The sequence below is a fragment of the Nyctereutes procyonoides genome, unplaced genomic scaffold (genome assembly GCF_905146905.1).
Source record: "Nyctereutes procyonoides isolate TBG_1078 unplaced genomic scaffold, NYPRO_anot_genome, whole genome shotgun sequence".
NCBI lineage: Eukaryota > Metazoa > Chordata > Mammalia > Carnivora > Canidae > Nyctereutes > Nyctereutes procyonoides.
This window is the reverse complement of record NW_026575025.1, coordinates 5878093-5900233: the sequence shown is the minus strand read 5'-3', so window position 1 is coordinate 5900233 and position 22141 is coordinate 5878093. Positions and strand designations below refer to the sequence as shown.

Below are 22141 nucleotides of genomic sequence, written 5' to 3'. Positions count from 1 at the left end.
GCTGTACTGAGCTAAGGAAATGCCACCAGCTGGTAATCTGAATCCACATGAACACAGGAAGAGCATCAAAATGTTGAGTAAGTGGGTTAATAAAACAAATACTACATACTTTCTTTTCTCAGCTTCTATAAAGACAAAGTTACATAAAGTCATCATTATTACAGTGTATTGTTGGGCTTATAACATGCAGGTATAATATATTTAACAATAACACCACAGACAAGGGTAAAACAGAATGAAAGAATACAGGAGTCACTTCTGTATCTAAGTAGGCTTAGGTTAGAACAAGTGTGACATTAAAATGTGTATGACAGGGGTACCTGGGTGGCTCAGTGGTTGAGCCCAGGTCGTGATCCCAGGGTTCTGGGATCGAGTCCTGCAAGGGGCTCCCCTCAGGGAGCCGGCTTCTCCCTCTCCCTATGGATCTGCCTCACTCTCTCTGTCCCTCATGAATAAATAAATAAAATTATAAAAAAAATATGTGTATGATGAATGTAAGAACTACCACTAAGGAAGTGATTCAAGCACAAAAACTCACCAAAGAACCTTAAAAACTGTGTTAGAAAATATTCACAAAACGCAAGGAAAGCAGTAAAGGAGAAATGGGGGAATGGAAGATATAGGAAAATACAGACATAAATCCAACCATATTGACATTAACCATGAATGGATTAAAAAATCAAAAGGCAGGGTGAGTCAGACTTGATTTGAAAAATGAAGTCCAATGACACACTGCCTACAGGAAGTTACTGTAGATTCAAAGATACAAACAGATTGAAGGTAAAAGGATGGAAAAAGATACATCAATAGCAATCACACACTACTTGGAGCACTAGGCCAAAACCCAAGTAGCCACAGAAATACCAAAGGGACAATTGTTGGAGACTTCAATACTCCATTTTCAGTAGCGGATAGAACAAAGCAGCAAAAGATCAATAAAGAAAGAGAAGATGTGAACCATACTATAAACCAACTAGACCCAACAGATATCTACACAACACTGTAAGCAATCACCAAAGGGCATGCAGTCTTCACATGCACACAGAACGTTTTCCAAGAGGGACTGTATGCTGCACCATGAGACAAACCTTGATACTTTTAAAGGATTTTAATACAGATTGTTTTCTGAACAACAATGGATCAAAAGTAGAAATATGTGAAATTTAAACAACTTACTCTTAAATGACCAATAATCAAAGAATTCCTAAGAAAAATTAGAAAATACTTTGAGATGAATGAAAATGCAGACGCAACCCCGAATAGCCAGGGGAATTTTAAAAAAGAAAACCATATCTGGGGGCATCACAATGCCAGATTTCAGGTTGTACTACAAAGCTGTGGTCATCAAGACAGTGTGGTACTGGCACAAAAACAGACACATAGATCAATGGAACAGAATAGAGATCCAGAAGTGGACCCTCAACTTTATGGTCAACTAATATTCGATAAAGGAGGAAAGATGATCCACTGGAAGAAAGACAGTCTCTTCAATAAATGGTGCTGGGAAAATTGGGCATCCACATGCAGAAGAATGAAACTAGACCACTCTCTTGCACCATACACAAAGATAAACTCAAAATGGATGAAAGATCTAAATGTGAGACAAGATTCCATCAAAATCCTAGAGGAGAACACAGGCAACACCCTTTTTGAACTCGGCCACAGTAATTTCTTGCAAGATACATCCACGAAGGCAAAAGAAACAAAAGCAAAAATGAACTATTGGGACTTCATCAAGATAAGAAGCTTTTGCACAGCAAAGGATACAGTCAACAAAACTAAAAGACAACTTACGAATGGGAGAAGATATTTGTAAATGACGTATCAGATAAAGGGCTAGTTTCCAAGATCTATAAAGAACTTATTAAACTCAACACCAAAGAAACAAACGATCCAATCATGAAATGGGCAAAAGACATGAAGACATGAAGAAAGAAAAGAAATCTCACAGAGGAAGACATAGACATGGCCAACATGCACATGAGAAAATGCTCTGCATCACTTGCCATCAGGGAAATACACATCAAAACCACAATGAGATACCACCTCACACCAGTGAGAATGGGGGAAATTAACAAGGCAGGAAACCACAAATGTTGGAGAGGATGCAGAGAAAGGGGAACCCTCTTGCACTGTTGGTGGGAATGTGAACTTGTGCAGCCACTCTGGAAAACTGTGTGGAGGTTCCTCAAAGAGTTAAAAATAGACCTGCCCTACGACCCAGCAATTGCACTGTTAGGGATTTACCCCAAAGATTTAGATGCAATGAAACGCCGGGACACCTGCACCCCGATGTTTCTAGCAGCAATGTCCACAGTAGCCAAACTGTGGAAGGAGCCTCGGTGTCCATCGAAAGATGAATGGATAAAGAAGATGTGGTTTATGTATACAATGGAATATTCCTCAGCCATTAGAAACGACAAATACCCACCATTTGCTTCAACGTAGATGGAACTGGAGGGTATTATGCTGAGTGAAGTAAGTCAATCGGAGAAGGACAAACGGTGTATGTTCTCATTCATTTGGGGAATATAAATAATAGTGAAAGGGAGTATAAGGGAAGAGAGAAGAAATGTGTGGGAAATATCAGAAAGGGAGACAGAACATAAAGACTCCTAACCCTGGGAAACGAACTAGGGGTGGTGGAAGGGGAGGAGGGCAGGGGGTGGGGGTGAATGGGTGACAGGCACTGAGGGGGACACTTGACGGGATGAGCACTGGGTGTTATTCTGTATGTTGGTAGATTGAACACCAACAAAAAATAAATTTATTAAAAAAAAAAAGAAAGAAAATGCAGACACAATATGCCAGCATTTCTGGGATGCAGGGACAGTGGTGCTGAAAGGGAAGTCTCTGGCTGTAGGTGCTCACAATGAGAAAGAGAAGAGAGGGGAATCTGGGTGGCTCAGCGGTTGAACATCTGCCTTCACCTCAGGTCATGATCCTAGATCCCATGATCTCTGCCTATGTCTTTGCCTCTCTATGAGTGTCTCTCATGCATAAATAAAGAACACCTTTAAAAAAAATAAAAATGAAAAAGAGACGAGACCTCATATCAAAAACCTAACTCTCCACTGTAAAAAACTGGAAGAAAAAAGAAAAAAAAACTAATCCTAATGCAAGCAGGAGAAATGAAATAATAAAGAGTAGGATAGAAATTAATTAAATCTCTGAGGTTAGAAAAATAATACAGCCAATAAGACCAAATGTTCATTATTTGAAAGATCAATGAAATTGACAACCCCTTGGTGAGGCTGATGGGAAAGAGAAGACTCAAATTTCCACAATTAGAAATGAGAGAGAGAAACTTACAGCTGGCTTTACAAAAATAAAAAGGATTTAAATGAATACTATAAACAATTTTATAACAGTATGTTATACAACTTAGATAAAATGGATAATTTCCTAGAAAGTAAAAAAACTACTAAAACTAACTAGGAATTGGTCAAAAATTTGAATAGACCTATAACAAATAAAGAGACTGAATTAGTAATCTAAACACTACCCACAAACCAAATCCCACAAGGCCCAGATGGCTTCCCTAATAAATTCTACTGAAAATATAAAGAATTAAAATTCTTTACAAACTCTTCCAGAAAGAAATAGAAGAAGAGGAGGAGCACACCCGAATACACTCTGCAAGGGCAATATTACCCTGCTACCAAACCAGAAAAAGATAAAGCAAGAAAAGAAAACTAGAGAACAATAACTCTTAGGAAAGTAGATGCAAAATGTTCAACAAAATACCAGCAAATAAAATCCAGCACTCTACAGAAGGGGTTCTACACTAATGCTAATGCACCATATCAATAAAATAAGAGGCAAAAATGACATGATTATCAAAAGAGGACACAGAAAAAGCATTTGGTAACATTCCATACCCTTCCATGAGGCTAGAGCAGCATTTAGGGTATGGGGAATAGAAAGGAACTTCCCCAGCCTGATAAAAGGCATGTCCTATAAAACCACAGCTAACATGGTACTTCATGGTGAAAGACCCAGCGCTTTCCTCTGAGATCAGCAACAGGACAAAGATGCCTGCTCCCACCACATCTATTCAACATTATCTTGGAAGTTCTATCCAGGACAATTAGGCAAGAAAAAGAAAGGCATCCAGTTTTGGAAAGAGAGAAGTAAAACTATTTCTAGTCACAGATGACATGATTTTATATATAGGAAAAAATTTCAAGGAATCCACTAAAAACTATTGTAACTGATAAACAAGTTCAGCAAGATTGCAAGATATACTTGTATATAGAAGCCAACTGTATTTCTACACACTTTTGACAAGCGATCAGAAAATGAGATTAAGCAAAAATTTCACGTACGATAATATCAAAAAAGGATAAAGCACAACAATGCAAATGTACTTACTGCCACAGATTTGTAAAATGGGTAAAATGGTAAATTTCGTTTTATATATATTTTATCACAATAAAGAAAGAAAAAATACTCAGGAATAAATTGAACAAAAGAAATGCAAAACTTATACTCTGAAAACTACAAAGTCTTATTGAAAGAAAAGATCTAAGTAAATGAAAGCCATCCCATTTTCATGGATTGGAAGACAACATTGTCATGTTGACAGTACTTCCCCAAGCTGATCTACCGATTGAACACAATACTCACCAGAATCCCAGCTGAATTCCTTATACAAACCGACACACAGATTCTAAAATTCATACGGAAGTTCTAGTGACCTAGAACTGCCAAAGTCATCTTGAAAAAGAATAAAGCCAGGGGATTCATACTCCCCGATTTCAGAACTTACTAGAGTAACAATACTCAAAATGGTGTGGTACTGGCATAAGACAAGACACAGACATTTAGATCAATAGAAAAGGATGGGAGTCTGAAAGATAAAGCCTTATCTGTGGTCAATTGATTTTTGTCTTGGGTACTGAAAGAATTTAATGGGGAAAGGACTACCTTATGAAATGGTGCTGGAACTATATGAATAAAAATGAATTTGGACCACTCCCTTACACCTTAAGCAGAAGTCAACTCAAACTGTATCAGAGACCAAAATATAACAAAGCTCTTAGAAGAAAACATAAGGATAGGCCTTCATGACCTAAGATTTGGCAATACTTTTTAAGACATAACACCAAAAGCATAAGCAACAAAAGAAAAAAGATATATTGAACTTCACCAAAACTAAAGCTTTGTGCTTCAAGGGACATTCTAGAGAAAACAAAAAGAAATCCCCCAGAGGGGAGGAAATATTTGCATATCATATACCTGATAAGGAATTATGGCTAGAATACATGAAGAATTCTTACAACTCAAAAACAGAAAGACAAATATTCTAATTTTTAGAAAAGGATGAAGGATCCGAATAGGTCTTTCTTCCAAAAAAGATATACAAATGGTCAATAAAACATGAAAAGATGCTCGATGTCATTAGTCATAGGGCATTGCTAATCAACACCACAACAAAGTTCCATTTAACACACGCTAAGCTGGCTATAACGATAACACCGATAATAACGAGTGTTGGTGGAGGTACAGGGAAATTGTAGTGTTCGTACATTGTGAGAATGAAACATGGCACCCTCACTTTAGAAAACAATCTGTAAGTTTCTTAAAACACTAAATATAGAGTTACCATCTGACTCGGCGTTTCTTTCCCAGGTATTTACCCAGGAGAAATGAAATGTCTGCACAAAAACGTGTACCTGAATGGATGTTCACAGCAGCATTATTCATAACAGCCAATAGGTGGAAGCAACCCAAATGCCTATTAAGTGATGGAGGGATAAAAAACACATGGTATATCCATACAATGGAATATTATTCAGCTGTAAAAAGAAAAGAAGTACACACACAACATGGTGGGTGAATCTTGAAAGCATGAGCTCAGTGAAAGAAGCCAGCCACCAAGAACCAGGTATTGTAGGACGTCGTGTACGTAAAGTGTCTGGAATACGCAGATCCTTAAGGGCAGAAGGCAGATGAGTGATTGGCTAGGGCTAAACAGGATGGAATGGGATCGGGACATGGTGTTTAGAGGGGGCTGGGTTTCTTTTTGGGGGGTGATGAGAAACGGTTCCAGAACTGTGGTGGTTGCACAACAGTGCAATTGGGAATGTAATGAGACCACTGAATTGTACGCTTTAAATGGCTGGATTGTATGGTACACAAATTACATCCTAATAGAGCTGTTACCAAAGAGCCTACAGGAAAAAACGCTCAGGATCTAGGGTAGGACAAAGAACTGTTGGACTTGACAGCAAAAATACAATCCATCTACAGGGTACACTGGACTCACTGAAATTAAAATATTTGCCCTGGAAAGAGCCCAGTGAGAAGGATGAGGACGACGCCAGAGTGGGTGACAACACGCACAGATGACATGTCTGACTTAGGACTAGTACTAGTGTATGGACAGGCTTCACAAAACCCAAAAGTTTGAAACAACCCACAGTGGACAAATGGGCAAACAATTCCAACACTTCAGTGAGTAAGAGCTACAAGGGGCCGAGGCTCTTGCGGAGAGATGTTCGGTGCCGGCAGCCTTCAGGAGGACGCCAGCTCAAATCAATGACATATTGCTACACACCTATGGAACAGGTACGAAGAAGAACAGCGTCAACACCTGATGTCAGCCAGGACGTGGTGACGTGGAGTCACTCCCGCACTGCAGGAGGGAACAGCTTTGCTGTTTCTTAGACAAGTCTGCGCACGAATGCCATACAGCTCAGCAGGTATGTTCCCAGTCCTCATCCCAGAGGAACGACATCACGTTCACACGAAAACCTCTACATAGCTGTTCATTCATGCCAGCTTGATCTGTGTATTCATTTTCTGGGGCTGCTGTCATAAATTACCATGAACCCAGTGGCTTAAAATGACACAAATCTGTTCTTTGGCAATTCTGGACACCACCATGGGCCAGTGTGATTCCTGGGGAGGCTCCTGGGGAGGATCATTTCCTGGCCTTCTCTCTCTTCTGGAAGCTGTCTGTGTTCCCTAGCTGGTGGCCTTTCCTCACATGTACACCATGTCTTCTCCCCCTGCTTCCAGTGCTATGTCACTGTCCTCTCCCGTCGTCACATCCCCTCTGCCTCCCTCTTGCAAGGACATATATGGTGACATCGGGCCCACTGGGATAATCCAGGATCACCCTCAATCTCAATATCCTTAATTTAAGCACATATGTGCAGAATCTCGTCTTCCATAGAAGGTGACAGTCACCGGTTCTAGGAATTGGGACCTCAATGCTTTGGGGGCTGTTATTCAGCCTACCAGAATTTGTAGTAGCTCCAAACTGGGAACGACCCAGATGTCCTTCAGCAGGCGAGCAGTTGAACCAACTGGTGTCCACACCATGGAATACCACTCACCAATACAGATGGACGAGCCATGGATACACAGATTGGATGAATCTTGAGAGTTATGCTGTGTCAAAAGAGCCAATTCCAAATGCTCAGATGCTGTGCAATCCATTTATATGCCATTCTTTTTTTAAATTTATTTATTCATGAGAGATACAGAGAGAGAGAGGCAGAGAGAGAAGCAAGCTTCCTGCAAGGAGCCTAATGCAGGACTAGATCCCAGGACCCAGTCACACCCTGAGCTGAAGGCAGACACTCAACCACTGAGCCACCCAGCTGCCCCTATACAGCATTCTTGAAATGACAAAATTATGGAACTAGAGAGCAGGTGAGTGGTTTCAAGGGACTGAGGGGATTTGGGAGTGGGAGGGAAGTAGATGTGGCTATGAAGAGGCCGCACCAAGGACCCCTGAGATGGGGTGTCCTGCTTCTCAGCTGTCTCAATGCCACTGTCCTGATTGTGATTTTGTACTCTTGATTTCAGATGACATGACCACCAGGGCAACCATGTAAATAAAGGGCGCATGAGATCAATCTGTGTTCTCTCTTATGGTTGCATCCGAATGTCTAAAAATACTAACGTTGATGTTTAAAAATGGGCTAAAGATCCAAATAGACATTTCACCAAAGATGATACATAACTGGCCAACGAGCACATGAAACAATTGTGAGCATCATTAGCCACTTGGGAAGTACGAATCAAAACCAAAGCGAGACAGTCCTTCACCCCTAGCCGGACGGCTAAAGACAACAAACAAAAGGAAATATTAATAAAGTCCTGGATAAATAGAAACACTCACAGATTGTTGATGGGAATGTAAAATGGTACATCCATTTCGGAAAACATCCTGGCAATTCCTCAGGAGGGGAAACAGAGAGTCGCCATTTGAGCCAGTCTGCTGCTGGCTATCTCTCCAAGAGGAAGGAAAGTGTGCACAGCTCGTAACCACATTTCTTATAATCGCCAGAAGGCAGAAACAACACAAAACAATGTGGAAAATGATCCCTTAACCAGGTAAATGGATGAGCAAAATGTGGTTGTCCACACCATGAATACTTTCTAGCAATGAAAAGGAATGAAATACTTTTAGGTGCTATAACTTGGATGCACCTCAAGCACATGCTTAAAGCAGTCAGAAAGACAAAGATCACATTTTGCATGATTGGCCAGAGCAGGCACATCCACGACCACCAGCAGTAAGCAGAGGAGAGGTGTCTGGGGCCGGGGTTGGGGCAGAGATGGACCTGCATTGACGTGGAGGGTCTCACGGAGGGTGGGAGTGGGGTGGGGGGTGTTCCAAACCTGAATCGTGGTGATGATGGCATAAGTCCATAAATTTCCTGGAATTACCCTGCAAATGGGTGAATTTTATGGCATGTAAATTATACCTCAACGAAGTGGTGTTTTAAAAAACAAGTAAAAAAAAAAAATGAAGCGTACGGAACTAATTTTCAAATGAGTGCCAGAACCTCACTGAAAGGGGAGAGAACGGAAAGAGTAGGAGAGAGAAGAAAAATCACTAAGCCAAGCACTCTGAGACCACAGTACTGGATTAAACAGCCTCAGTCTCGGGTGGGAGGAGGGAGAGAATCACAAACACACCAGGAGGTGTGATTTGACAGTAGCAAGGACAAAGCAACTAATAAAACATCTTCAGTGCATTGTGAGCAGTGAGTCTGTGTGCGAATAGGGCCGGGAGGCAGGCATCTCACTGTGGATGAAGGAGGCTTGCAGATAAAGGACGCACAGTGTGGACACAGGAGAACGAGGGACACGAGTGTGGGCTCCAGCTGTCCCAGGGCCGCATCTGTTTCTGTACGTGCATGTCTGCACACACATGTGTTTGCATGTGCACTCTTAGCTCCGTGCACAGAAGGGCCAAGCAGAAAAGACGTCTAGTAGCAACAAGCACACCCAGTGCCCAGACTTTGGTTTCTAGTAATTTCATCCCCCGTTAAAAAGAACCAGAGCTCCTTGGAAAATTGGTGGACTCGCGCTGGAGCAGAGTGTGTATGAAATAAGCCTGAATCTTGTTATACCAGAACATAAAGAAATGCTAAAAAACAAACAAACAGAAAAATGTGAGCATGTCATAAGGACACAGAAGCCAGCTCGAAAGGGCTTCCACCGGCTAAATCCGGGACAATTTGATTATCGAAATAATCAAAGACAGTAAAAAATTATAATAAAAAAAAGTCCATGGCCCCATGGACTACATAGTAGATAGTAAGTCAACAGAAACAAATAAATGGGGGAGAAATAAACTCCCCATGGTGCAATGTTGAGATGTCTCCTCTTGGAATACCACTCTTGCTGGACAGATTATAATGCTTTTGTGGAAGGGGTGCTAGTGCTGGACAGGCATTATTTTGCAACCACCATGATAAAGACTGGTTCCAGAAAGCCTCCAAATCAGAGAGACATTTTTTAATAAGGAACAGGATATGTTCGGGGCTTTAGATGGTTTGCCCCAGTTGCTTATCGGTTGCAAAGCAAAGCAGAATGACTGTTGGGCGGGTGATTAAAGTCACACCACCCAGGAGGGGCGGAGAGCATCATGCGCCCCGGGGCTGGCTCACCCCATGAAGAACCCCCCCCCCCGCCCCCCTCACTGACCGGACGTTCCAGCTGGAGAGGCACAACCTGAATCTAATATGAGGAAGCATGTGCCCCCCCACCCCCAGCTCCCCGAGAAGTGGCAGGACTGTAACCCCCAGAAACATCAAGGTCGTTAAAGGCAGAGACCGGAAACGTTCCAGATTACAGGAGGCTAAAGAGATGGCAATACGGGCCCCCAGTCTGGATGCTGCACTGGGGGTGGGGGTGGGGGGCACGCTGTGAAAGGCATGGCCACGTCACTTGGCAACATGGGGACCCTCAGAGTAGACCAGGTGAAGAGACTGGAGCCACGTTTAGCGGCAGAGGTTGAGAAGTGTGCCGTCTCTTTAAATGGGGGGTCCCTTTATTTTTAGGAAACACACAGCGGAATGTCTAGGGGCAAAGGTCTGCCGGGTGTGCGGCTTACGCTGCAGTGGCTCAGCAAACACTGCTACGTGATTGCACATACGCAAAGGGGTACACACGGTGAAAGGACCAGGGGCAAAATGTTAACGATCAGCGAATGGCAGATTCATAAAGAGCACGTGGATGTTTCCGAGCTCATTCTTGTTCTTGTTATTTTTCTGCAGTTCAAAATTTATTTCCAAATACACAGTTAAAAACAAACAACCCCTCACACAGCTCTGAGCTATGCCTTCAGCCGAGTGGTCTTCAGTGGTGAGTCCCATCCCCCCCCAACCCCACGCCCACCCCCGGGGACACTCAGGGACATTCTGCTTATTATTGTAACACGGGGACACGGGGTTGCAGTCCCCAAGAAGAGGCCAGGACACTGCTGGACGTCCCACAGTGCCCACGGCGGCCCCTCCACACAGCCCGATCTGGCCCCAAATGTCAGGGCTGGAGAAACCCTGCTTCCCGCGGCTGGCGAGAGAGAACACTGCCCCACCACGGACAGCCCGCGGGGGTGCCAGGAAGGGGAGCCCCATCTGTGGGAGGGTGAGGCCGGGCAGCGCCCACTGATGTTAGACAAACACCTGTCCCTGTGTTAAGGGCTGAACTGAGTCCCTGAAACCCAGATGCTGGGGCTCTCTGCCCCAGCACCTCAGAATGTGACGTTTGGAGAAGGGACCCCCGAGGAGGGGGAGTTCCAGTGAGGCTGTCAGCGTGGCTCCTACTCCCATAGGGCTGGTGTCTCTATAAAAGGAAGAAATCTGGAGAGAGAGAGAGAGAGAGAGAGAGAGAGAGAGAGAGAGAGAGAGAGATATGCCAGTGATGCACAAGCCCAGAGGGAAGACCCTGTGAGGGCAGGTGAGAAGGTGGCCCTCTGTAAGCCCAGGACCGGCCAGCCCTGTCCACACCTTGACCCAGTCTTTCTGCCTCCAGGATGGCGACAGAAGCTTCTGTGGCTTAGGCCACAAGGCCTGTAGTATTGTGTTACGGCGGCCTCTAGCAAACGAATGCATCCTGGCGATTAGCACACAGAGATGCAAGTACTTGTAGGGGGGGTTCCAGGGATGTGTTTGGAAGACTGGCCCAAACCCGAAGCAAAGTAGATTCCTGGCAGTGGAAAAGTGGCAAGTGCACACCGTGGGGAATGAAGGACAGATAAAAAATCTGAGGATGAACTGTTCCAGCAGCTGCGGAGGGGGGCTGCCATGGGGAACTGAACGGGAGAGGCAAGAGTGCAAGTGTGCCATGAGCCCCCGAGCTCGCACATCATGATGAGCCCCTGCTCCAGAAGGAGACTGGGAAAACCAGAATAATCCCTAGACTATTCCCGCCAGCCACAGTGGGGAGGGGGGCCGAGCAAACGACCCCTTCGCAGAGGACCAGGGCCTCTGCAAAGCCCACGCGCCATGCCCAGCTGTAGAGTGAGAGGTGTGAAGACTAGAAAACAACACAACTTTAAGAAACTGTGAAAAAAAGACCAGCCCCAAGATTGGTGGCACGGGGAGTCAGATGGAGAGCAGGCTGTTTGGCGGAGGAGGCGGCCAGGCTCCACTCAGGCCCAAGCTGAGCACTCACACGTTCTGATCAATTCTGATGCGGCCCTGCTAGGATCCCCATTTCCCAGGTACAGGAACTGAGGCCCAGAGAAGGCAGGAACTGGCCCAGGGTCACACAGGAGAGCATGGCAGAGCTTCCTGGGGCCCCAGGATGTCTGGCTTACGCGCTGCTCTTGGAACCATTCCACGTTTCTGCCACTCGACTTTTATTTATTTGCATTTTTAAATATTTTTATTCAGATTCACTTAATTAACATGTGACATATTACTGGCTTCAGAGGTAGAAGTCAGTGGTTCGCCAGTCTTATATAACACCCAGCGCCCAGGACATCATGTGCCACTCGACTTTTAAAGGCAAAATTGTCAAGGAAGAAGGATTGACTGTTCCTGTTTCAAAATTTGGTGTTAGATTTTAAAACAGTAATAATAACCAGGAAAGGTAGGGCAGATCTGGGTTGATGCAGAATGTGTACGTGCGCATGTGGGTGTGGGTGTCTGTGTGTGTGTACGATCCATCGCAACGCAGGTTTTATCTGTGTATACAAATGAAAGTCTGTGTTTTGCAGATAGAGAATATATCTTAACTTAGGCCTGTGGAACATTTACAAAAGCAATGCTTTTATGTTTGCATTTGGATTCAGAGAAAATCTTTACTGGAAAAAAGCAACTATTTCACAGGCCGTATCTTCTCTCTATAAGCCTGTTAAATTAAAAACAACAGAGATAAAAAACATCTTCTGAGAAAACATCTCTTTAGATTAAAGAGAAAGTCAAAACATAAAATAAACACGATCAAGAAAGCAAAGACAAGGCACATATTTCATGGCAAGATCTACACCGCAGCTAACGCTGCGATCAGAGGAAAACATCTAACTTCTAAAACGCCATGTAGAAGAAAGACTTTAAATCAGCCAAGTGTTACTCTTAATTACGTTTTTTAAAAAGCGAATTAATCCAGGAGAGGGAATTAATAGACATAAAAGCCTAAGCCGGGGAAACAGAGAACGTAGATAGCCAAAAGGTAATTTTCGGGTAAGAAAGTAAATATATAATGAAATAAAATAAAATGGATAAATCTCTCATGAGACTGGGGTCCGGGGTGGGGGTGGGGGGTGGCGGTGGGAGAGGAGGGCGGGAAGCAAAACCATTAAAGCTCCAGCAAGAAACAAAGAGCTGACCAAGACGGAAGAACATAAAATCACTAGAAGTAACTTTGTTGCTACCAAGTAGCAACATAATTGCAACCCTCGAGGATTAAATAGCAATGAATACATTACCCCGAAGAGGCAGCACATTGATTTAGAACAAATTAGCATAAAACAGACTAAAAAAGAGATTAAAGATCTCCTTTAACACATGCACCAGCCCAGATGGTTTTACAACTTTGCCCGCTGTTGAGCCTCCGAGAAGGTGATCCCAGCGCTCTTTTCAGGCTGTCCCGGGACTGGCCTCCATCCGCACACACGGGCGGGGGCGGGGGCCCGCGTTCCTCGTCCTCAGGGCCTGAGCTGTGGTCACGTCCAGGATCGCTCGGCCGCCTGGGCCCCGAGGGGACAGTCTGGCGCGTCAGTGGCTGTCTGGGGCACACACCACACTTCCTCGAAGCAGAGCCCCACGCAGGGATGCCAGCGGTTTGCCCATCTTTTGCTCTTTAACGACTGCAAACATCAGTGCCCTGATCGTGGGTCATTTTGCAAATGTGCAACGTGAGTGCATTACATTGCTGGGAGGGCTGAAGGGCACGTGCATCTTGAATTTTCATGCAAATCCCCTGAAGCGTCTCTGCATCTCTGGGCCAGGCGCTTGCACCAGCGTACCCTTCCCACACCCGTACCCTTCCCACACCCGTGGCTGGGCCGAGGGTTTCCAAGCACACTGGCCCACGGGTGACTCTCCGCAGAGGAGCCAAGCTCCCAGGGCATTGATTTACATTTCTGTGATCATAACTGACGTTATCAGCATCTGTGCCTCTGTAGGAATCTCAGTATCTCATTTTTCTAGAGTTGTTTTCATGTCTTTTATCCTCTCGTCTTTGGGACTTAGAGTGTTTCCCAATATCCTGATGCAGTTAGCCCTATGTGTATGATATGAGCGGCTGCTGTTTTCCCCAGATTATCATTTTAAAAGTTCTTTTTTTTTTTTTTTTTGCTATGCTAAATATTTTATGTTTCTTTTCATCGAGGCCTAATGGACATGTAACAAACTGCCCGTGTTTACAGGGTACAATTCCGGTAACTTCTGACACATGAAACCGTCGGCACAATCAGGATCGTGAGCGTACCTACCACCCTGGGTCCCCTTGAGCCCTTCTGCACTCCTCCCAATCTGATCCCTGTTCCCTTGCATCCCAAGACAGCTGCCTCGTCCTGCTGTCATTCTAGAACAGTCTGCAATTCTTAGAGTTTCATATAAATAGAATAAAGCACTATGTACTCCCCCCCCCACCTTTCTCTCTTTCTTTCTTTATTTCTTCTCTTTTTATTTTTTATTTTTTTCCTTTTTTGGTCTGGCTTCTCTCACTCATCATAATTATTCTGCTATTTGTCCAGGCTGTTGTGTGCGCTCATGGTTCATGCTCTGCTATTTCTGAGCATCACTGTGTGGGTATACCGTGATTCAGATAACATTTTGTCAGATGTTGATGGGCATTTTCCATGTTTCCAGTTTTTGCGAAATAGCTATGAACATATTCCACGGATGAGTGTCAGTATGTGTGTCTGGACACGTATTCAGGAATTAGAATGGCTGCATAATATGGCAGGTGCACATACAACGTTTTAAGAAACTCCCAGTCTGATTTCCAGAGTGGCACCATTTGCAGCTCCACCAGCAGAGCACAAGGGCCCCAGCACTGCATCCTGGGTGGTAACTGCATGGGTGTTAGCCTCTTCCCCTGTAGGGTCACAGCACTTGGTAAAATGAATATAATAATTGTATAGTAATATCTCATTTGAGGTTTTAACAGGCATTTCTCTAATAACTAGCAATATTGAATATATTCTGTGCTTTTCCATTTCTTTTCTCTGATGATTGTTCCATCATTGCCTGTTTTTGTCTTCTTATTGCTTAGCCATAAGCATCCCTCTTATATTCTGGACACAAATTCTTTATCAGATGGATGGTTTGAAAATATTTTCTCCTTGTCTGTGCTTTGTCTTTTCATCCTCTTAATATTGTCTTTCAAAGAGATTTAATTTTGAAAAGTTCAAATGGCTGGTTTTTATGGTCGTTCATGTTGCCAGTGTCATGTTCAAGAAGCCTAGACCTCAAAGTCACAGAGATTTTTCTTCTGCATTTTCTTCTGTAACTTTTAAGATTTTATTTATTTGAGAGAGAGAGAAAGAGAGAGCGAGCGAGAGCGCGCACAAGCAGGGGGAGGGAGAGGGAGAAGCAGGCTCCTCGCTGAGCAGAGAGCAGACATGGGGCTCGATCCCAAGACCCTGAGATCATGACCTAAGCCGAAAGCAGCTTCTTCACTGACTGAGCCACCCAGGTGCCCCTTTTCTGTAACTTTTAGACTTCACCTTTATTTTCGTGATAAATTTTGAACTGATTTTTATATATGATGCAAGACATAGCTCCAGGTTCATTTTCTGGCAGGTGGATGGTCCCGTTGTCCCAATACCGCCTTTGCACCTTGGTCAAAAGTCACCTGTCCATGTGTGTGTAGGTTTATCTACACTCTATGCTGTTTATCATCTATTTACTTATCTCTATGCTGGGGCTAGTCCTCCAACTTTGTTCATTTTTAAATGTTGTTTTGGAACTTCAGGGTTATTTCCATGCAATTTCAGAACCAGCTCATTAATTTCCACAAAATGCCTGGTGGGATTCTGACTGTTATTAATTGAATTTAGAGATGAACGTTGAGGCTGGTGATTGTGAGCACAGCGCACCTCTCTGCTGACCTAGAGATTCTGTGGTGCCTCTCAGCAACGTTTTATGGCTTTCAGTGTGCAGTGCTTGCATCCTTTGCCAGATTGTCCTCGGAGTATTTCATGATTTTAATGTTACAGTAAGTGGTATTTTTCTAAAAAAAGACTTCATTTATTTATTTGAGAGAGAGAGAGAGATTGAGAGAGCAAGAGCAGGCGGAGGCAGAGAAGCAGATCCCTGCTGAGCAGGGAGCCTGCCTTGGGGCTCGATCCCAGAACCCAGAGATCATGACCTGAGCTGAAGGCAGACTCTTCACCAACTGAGCCTCTTAGGTGTCCCAGGAACTGGTATTTTTAAAATTTTGACTTCAGATTATTTGCTGCTAGAACGAGGAGATAGAGTTGATATTTGCATGTGGCCCTGGCTCTGTCCACACCTTGGTTCTGGTGATTGTCTTACACACGCACCAGGTGTTCCGCACAGAAAACCACGCCACCTGCAAACAGAGAGAGCTTTACCTCTTCCTTTCCTATCTGGATGTCTGGAGTGTCTTTTCCTTGACTGTTCCACCAGCTAGAATCTCCAGTTCCGTGGGGACTAGAAGTAACAGGAGCAGGGATCCTTGCCGTGTTCCTGATCCCAGGGGAAAAGCAGCCCATCTTTCTTCACTAAGCTCACGAGCCAAAGTCTACATGTTGATTGCCTTTATGACACGGAGGAAGCTCCTTAGCCTTTTCTATCTGCTGTTGTAATAAATGGCTGACCTGAACCCTGGTGCAGGTGCCACAAGGGGGCCTGGGACCCTGTTCTCATCCTGAACAAGGAGCTTTTCCCTCGGCTCAGGTGAGACAGACCTGGAAGTCACCGAAGCTTTGCTCTGACTCCTTGTGGTCAGTGCTGGGCTTCATCCTCAGGGTCCCCAGAACATTCCCCAGAGTAACCCGGGGGCTCACTGCAGACACGCTCCTGGGCCCTCCTGCAAGCCCCTGACTCAGAATCTCAAGGGGCCACCTCTGAAATCCTCCTGATTTGAGGGACCCTCCCAGGGAAGTTCTGACCTGGAGCATCACCACCTTGTCCTCTGCCAGCAGGAGCTCATGGCTCCCCTTGACAGGAACATTGTCACAAAGATGAGGACTTCTGTTTCCAGTAATAAGTGGCCCTGATGCCATCACAGGCCTCTCTCTACAAACTCCCAAACAAACTCGCTGAAATGACCAAATGTCTTCTGTGGGCTCCATGAGGGTGGCTGGCCCCAAGGCCCAAAAGTGGAGCTGCTGCCACAACGCAGACCCACATGGGCAGTCCCGGGCATCCACTCACGGTGTGGACTGGACAAAGAAGCCGGGCCTGGAACCAGCACGAGGCAAGAAGTGGGGACCAAGACTCTACCTACAAACTGGGCTGCCAGGAAGTCAAACAGATGGTAGGAGGGTAGATGCAAATCACAGAAACTAGGCAAGATGGAAACCAACTGCCAACCTAGGCATGGCAGATGCAGAGAAGAAAGAAAATCGGTTTGTATTGGCCTGTGTCCTTGGAGTAAAAGCAAAACGTGTCCTCTTGCTACATGTGGACGGGCTTGTTCTCAGGGCTTGTATTTATACCACGTGGTTATCTAGAAAACCCCACACCACAAACGTTCTGGACAGCTTCACGGGGTCACCCTGTCCAAGGAACAACTTCTGCAGAGCAACGTCCCCTCAACAGGGCACATGGGAGCCCCACAGATAAAGACCTCCACCAACCATAGGGAAACAAGCCATCATGAGAAAGAGCTGGGGAAGCCACAGCGAACAGAGGTAGTCTCTCCATAAACTGCGGGTGATGGCATCACAGCACGGGTGATGGTGTTGTGATATGGAGGATGGCGTCATGACATGGATGATGGTGTCATGGCACAGATGACGGCATCATGGTACGGGTGATGATATCATGACAGGGATGATGATGTCATAGCACAGGTGACAACACTGTGACGTGATGATGACATAAGCACGTTCAGGTGATCCAGAAATTCAGAATTGTACGCTATGCAGAGGATACACGCTGTGAAGATCAAGTGAATCGAGCCCTCACATGAGGATGTACAGAAATGAAAAAATGTGAAATCCTTGAAATTAAAATGTCAGCAGGTAGACTAACCTGGCTGGGGATCAGATGCCGGAGCAGTGAGGTAACAGGAAACAAACCACAAGGAAGGCCATGTGGAAAGACCAAGCAGGAAAGTCCCAGAGCCAGCCACGGAGGTCAGAATGAAACGGCCAAAGGGACATTCCCAGGGCAGATCAGAGCCGTGAGGGCAGGTGGTACATTGTGACACATTTGTACTAATTTCCAAACCAGATAAAAGACATGAACCCTTAGGTTCAGGAATCACAACCAATGGTGGGACAGACAGAGCTAACGCCTCCCTGCTTCACTGTGGTGATGCGACCCAGCACTAGAGTCAAGGAGATGCACCTGAGATCCCCAGGGGACAGGTCACTCACTCGGGGTGGCCAGAGAGCCGGACAGAATGTGTATGCTGGCCACTGCAGCACACCTGCCAGTGTTCACAGGGAATATGTATCTCAACCCGACTGTTCCCCAACCAGACCACCACCCAACAGCAAAGGCAAAATACAAAGATTTCAGACAAATAAAAACTGAGGTGATTGTCGATAGATCATCACTGGAGGAACCACTAACCACTCAAGGCCCTTCAGGAAGAAGGACGTTAAACTCAAGCTCTGAAGTGGAAACCTAGCAAACCTGTTGGTAAGTGTAAGCACATCTCAACCACATACAAGTGACTAACTCAGAGGATTGTTTAAAAAGACAAAACCTAAACAGAGGCCAACAGCAGCTAACATGGGGAAGGGGCGCAGGGTGGGATCCGGGGCACTGGGTGGGAGACAGGGTGCGGGGTGGGATCTGGGGCATGGGGTGGGATTTGGGGCACTGGGTGGGAGACAGGGTGTGGGGTGGGATCTGGGCCATGGGGTGGGATTTGGGGCACTGGGTGGGAGACAGGGTGTGGGGTGGGATCCGGGGTGCTAGGTGGGATCTGGGGTTCCAGCCCCAAGACAGCAGCTGGTGGAGCCCTGCAGGACCCTCACTATGTGCATGGCTGCCAACCGAGGGGAGGGAGGGGGGGTGAGGCCTGGCAGGTGTGGCCAGGGGCACAGTGCCCCCTGCAGACTGCACCCCACAAATTAGACTCATGAGCACCAGGCTCTTCTGTGAACATACCGCACGCAGCCCCGGGCTCCGTGGCAGCGCATCCCCAGCACAGCTCCCAGGACGACGAGTGTGTTGTGGAAGTGAAGGCCTTTCTGTACCCGGCGCCCCCAGCATCTCACACTGCCCTGCCCTGGAGGGTCGCACCCAGGCTGCCCAGGGTCCGCAGGCCCCTCCTGCCGGCTTTGGCTCCTCTGACCCCCCGCCCCACAGGGACCATGTCCCACCAGCTCGTCCTGCCTGCCTCCCGTCCTCACCATCCTGGCTGAGGCTCAGAGAACACAAAGCTGACTGCGGCTCCTCCTGCTCTGTGGACTTCCAGGGCCCAGGCTGGTTGACACCTGCAGGCTCCTGGCACATCGGCACCAGCACACCAGGCGCCCACGTGGGCCTCTCTCTCCACGAGGAGGGCAGGCTTGCACCCACCTCACACGAGGAGAACACGTGGCGTGCCTAGGCTGGAGACCACGTGGAGCCGCACAGAGGCATGGTTGCCCCCCATCTCCATCCTGCTGCTAACCCCCCCAGCCAGCCCTACTCGGCACTGGCACCTCCTCCTCCAAGAAGCCTTCGGGACCACCCAGGCTGAGCCTGGCGCTAATACCCCAGACGCCCACATGCTCCACTCCCTTGCTGGTGCCCATCTTCCTCCCTGGATGCCAAGGAGCCCCTGCCACCCCAACCCCATGGGCCTCCACCCGGCCCTGCATGCAGGGGGGTCCTGAGAGCAGACCCCAGTGACCAGGACAATGTGAGCAGCTGGGGGCCTGGAACCTGCATAGGGATGGGAGCCTGGTGGGCAGGGCTCCCGCTGTCCACACTGCCTGCCACCACAAAGGGTCCTCCTGCGGGCCCTTTCCATGAAAACAGGAAACCCGCCTGGGAATCACAGGGGCACAGACGAGGCTCTGCAGGCCGTGAATGTGGGTGGGCAGCTCTTTCCCAGACCCTGGGTGTCACAGAACAGAAGCCCAGAGACACGGTGAGCTTGGGACATGGAGAGAAACCACGGAGCTGGGGAGACAGCTACAGGCCAGTGCTGGGATGGAGATGGCACCCGCCTCACATGCCCCCTGGTGCACCCAGATGCCACCCGCGGGTGAGGCTCAGGTGCAAGGCCTGGGTCCTGCCTGGGGGCGGAACTCAGCACAGCTGCTGGCGCCCTGCCGCATGGGGGCCGAGCGGCAGACCCTCCTGGCACTGCTCCCTCCCCCACCAGGGCTCTTGAGAGTCCCTGCTGCCACCCACAGGCTGGGGGCCACTCGGGGCCCCCGGGGGCCAGGCCAACGGCTCAGGCACGAGAAACGGCCGCGGCTCCAGGCTGGGCTGACTTATCCCGTCAGCGGGAAAGCAAAACTCCTCCGTGCAAAAGCATTCCACAAAGGGCGCCTGACTTTCCTGCTCTCGTGCCTCGTTAACATTCCGCAGGCATCCCCGGGTACTTAATAACAGCAAACAGTCTGAATGGAGCGCTCCGCATTCAGCAAACAGCCAGAGATGCTTCTACCCACGGCCGACCTGCCCATTAGCATTTACAGAGAGCCCCCATCTGCATGGCGACAATGGTCCTGCCCCTGAATCCGGAGTTGGGGGGGGTGGGCATTTGTTGGCACAATTGTCCCTTGTGCCCACTCCGGGGGGCGGGCGGGGAGCGCGTCCTGGGGACTCACCAGCGAAGTGGCCAGATTCGAGCCAGAGCGGAATCCCAACAGCGCGTGACGGGGCCAGGATGGCCCCATGCCCGATGGGGTGGGTGCCCCGGCCCGGTCCACAGACGGCCCTGAGAAGCAGGGAGCGGCTGCAGCCCCTGCCCGGAATGCTTTCTGCCAGGGGGGCTGCGATCAATGTGGGGGGCACATCAGGGGTCAGCCGCCTGAGAACGGAGCACTTGGCAGGGTGGGCACCCATAGGCACAAAGGGTCAGGAACAATATGAGCCTGTCCCTCTGCTACAGTCGAGATGGTGACACTACCCTTCCAACTGCCGAAGAGCTGGCATGTTCTGGTGGGTGCCGGGCAGAGGATGACAGAAGAGCAAAGGCACACGGTGCCAAGGAATGGGCCAAGTGTGGGTGCACAGTGCTGGCTCTGATGCCCCGTCCCTGTGCCACCAGGAATGGGGGGGGTCACATGTATGGGCCACCTCCTTTCTGCCAGCCACAGGCTGCCAGCCACATGGCGTGACCTAGGCGGGCCAGGCACCCGGCAGCACAGAGTGTGGGACAGAGCAGGACAGAGGGTCCCTCCAGGGTGGGGTCCCACCTCCTCAGAAGGACCTGCCTTTGAGCTGGGGGTGTGGGGAGGGCAGGACGTCACCGGGCAGACGCTAGGTCAGGGGAGCCGAGCGCCCGTCCCCGTCCCTGCAATACCACCCAGGGCGAGGGTGTCTCACCAGAGCTGTCGCAGTTGTCCACGGAGAAGTGGTCTGGCCTCCGCTCCTCCGAGACGGGTTCGCATGTGATGTGGGGGACCGTGAGCATTTTCTCTCCGGGGCTCACCCCATTGTCCTTGTCTTGTTTGAACTTCTTTCTCTTTACCTAAGATGATGAACAATAAGTTGGCAGTTCCCAGGCGTCCGCCAGCCCCAGAACCCCCTGGCGGTCCCCGCTGGGCACCTGCCAGGAAACCAGACCTCAGGGGCCAAGTGCCGGCACGGTCGCAGGCAGACAGGGAGGGCCGTGGCGTGGTGATGCTGCCGGGGGCCCCGTGGGGGGCTCGGCACAGGCGCTGCCCGGGAGCTCGGGCTGAGGGGCGGGCGGACAGGTAAACGTCCAAGGTGCACCAGGGCACGTGCTGACAAGGGCCGCAGAGCGACGGTATGTGGGGTGGGGGGACAGCAGGGGCTGGTGAAGACCCCTCTGAGGAGGTGACTGGGAAGAGGTGGAGGGGTCTGGGAGGGAACAGAGGGTGCAGGGGCTTTGGGGGCAGCTGGCACCTGGGAGAGCTGGGCACCCCCAAACGGGAGTGGGCACCACCCTCATTCAGCATGCCACCCGAAGCCTGTCCGAATCCCCTGCACACCAACCTCAAGACCCTCTTCCCTGAGCCGGGATGCCACCTCTGACCTGACAGACACCCACTGTGCCCAGCAGAGGAAGCCTGACACCAGGGCTCTATTCAGAGCCTTCTCTCCCACCA

At 48.1% G+C, this 22141-nt stretch overlaps 1 protein-coding gene across 1 annotated transcript in view; it reads right to left on the bottom strand.

Annotated features, from left to right (window-relative positions):
* The window catches only part of KCNQ1 (potassium voltage-gated channel subfamily Q member 1), a 322601-nt gene that overhangs the window by 203334 nt on the left and 97126 nt on the right, over nucleotides 1-22141 (bottom strand). The window contains exon 10 of the mRNA XM_055314312.1: nucleotides 21396-21540. Within this exon, the coding sequence (XP_055170287.1) occupies nucleotides 21396-21540 (145 nt within the window). The remainder of the gene's footprint in view (nucleotides 1-21395; nucleotides 21541-22141) is intronic.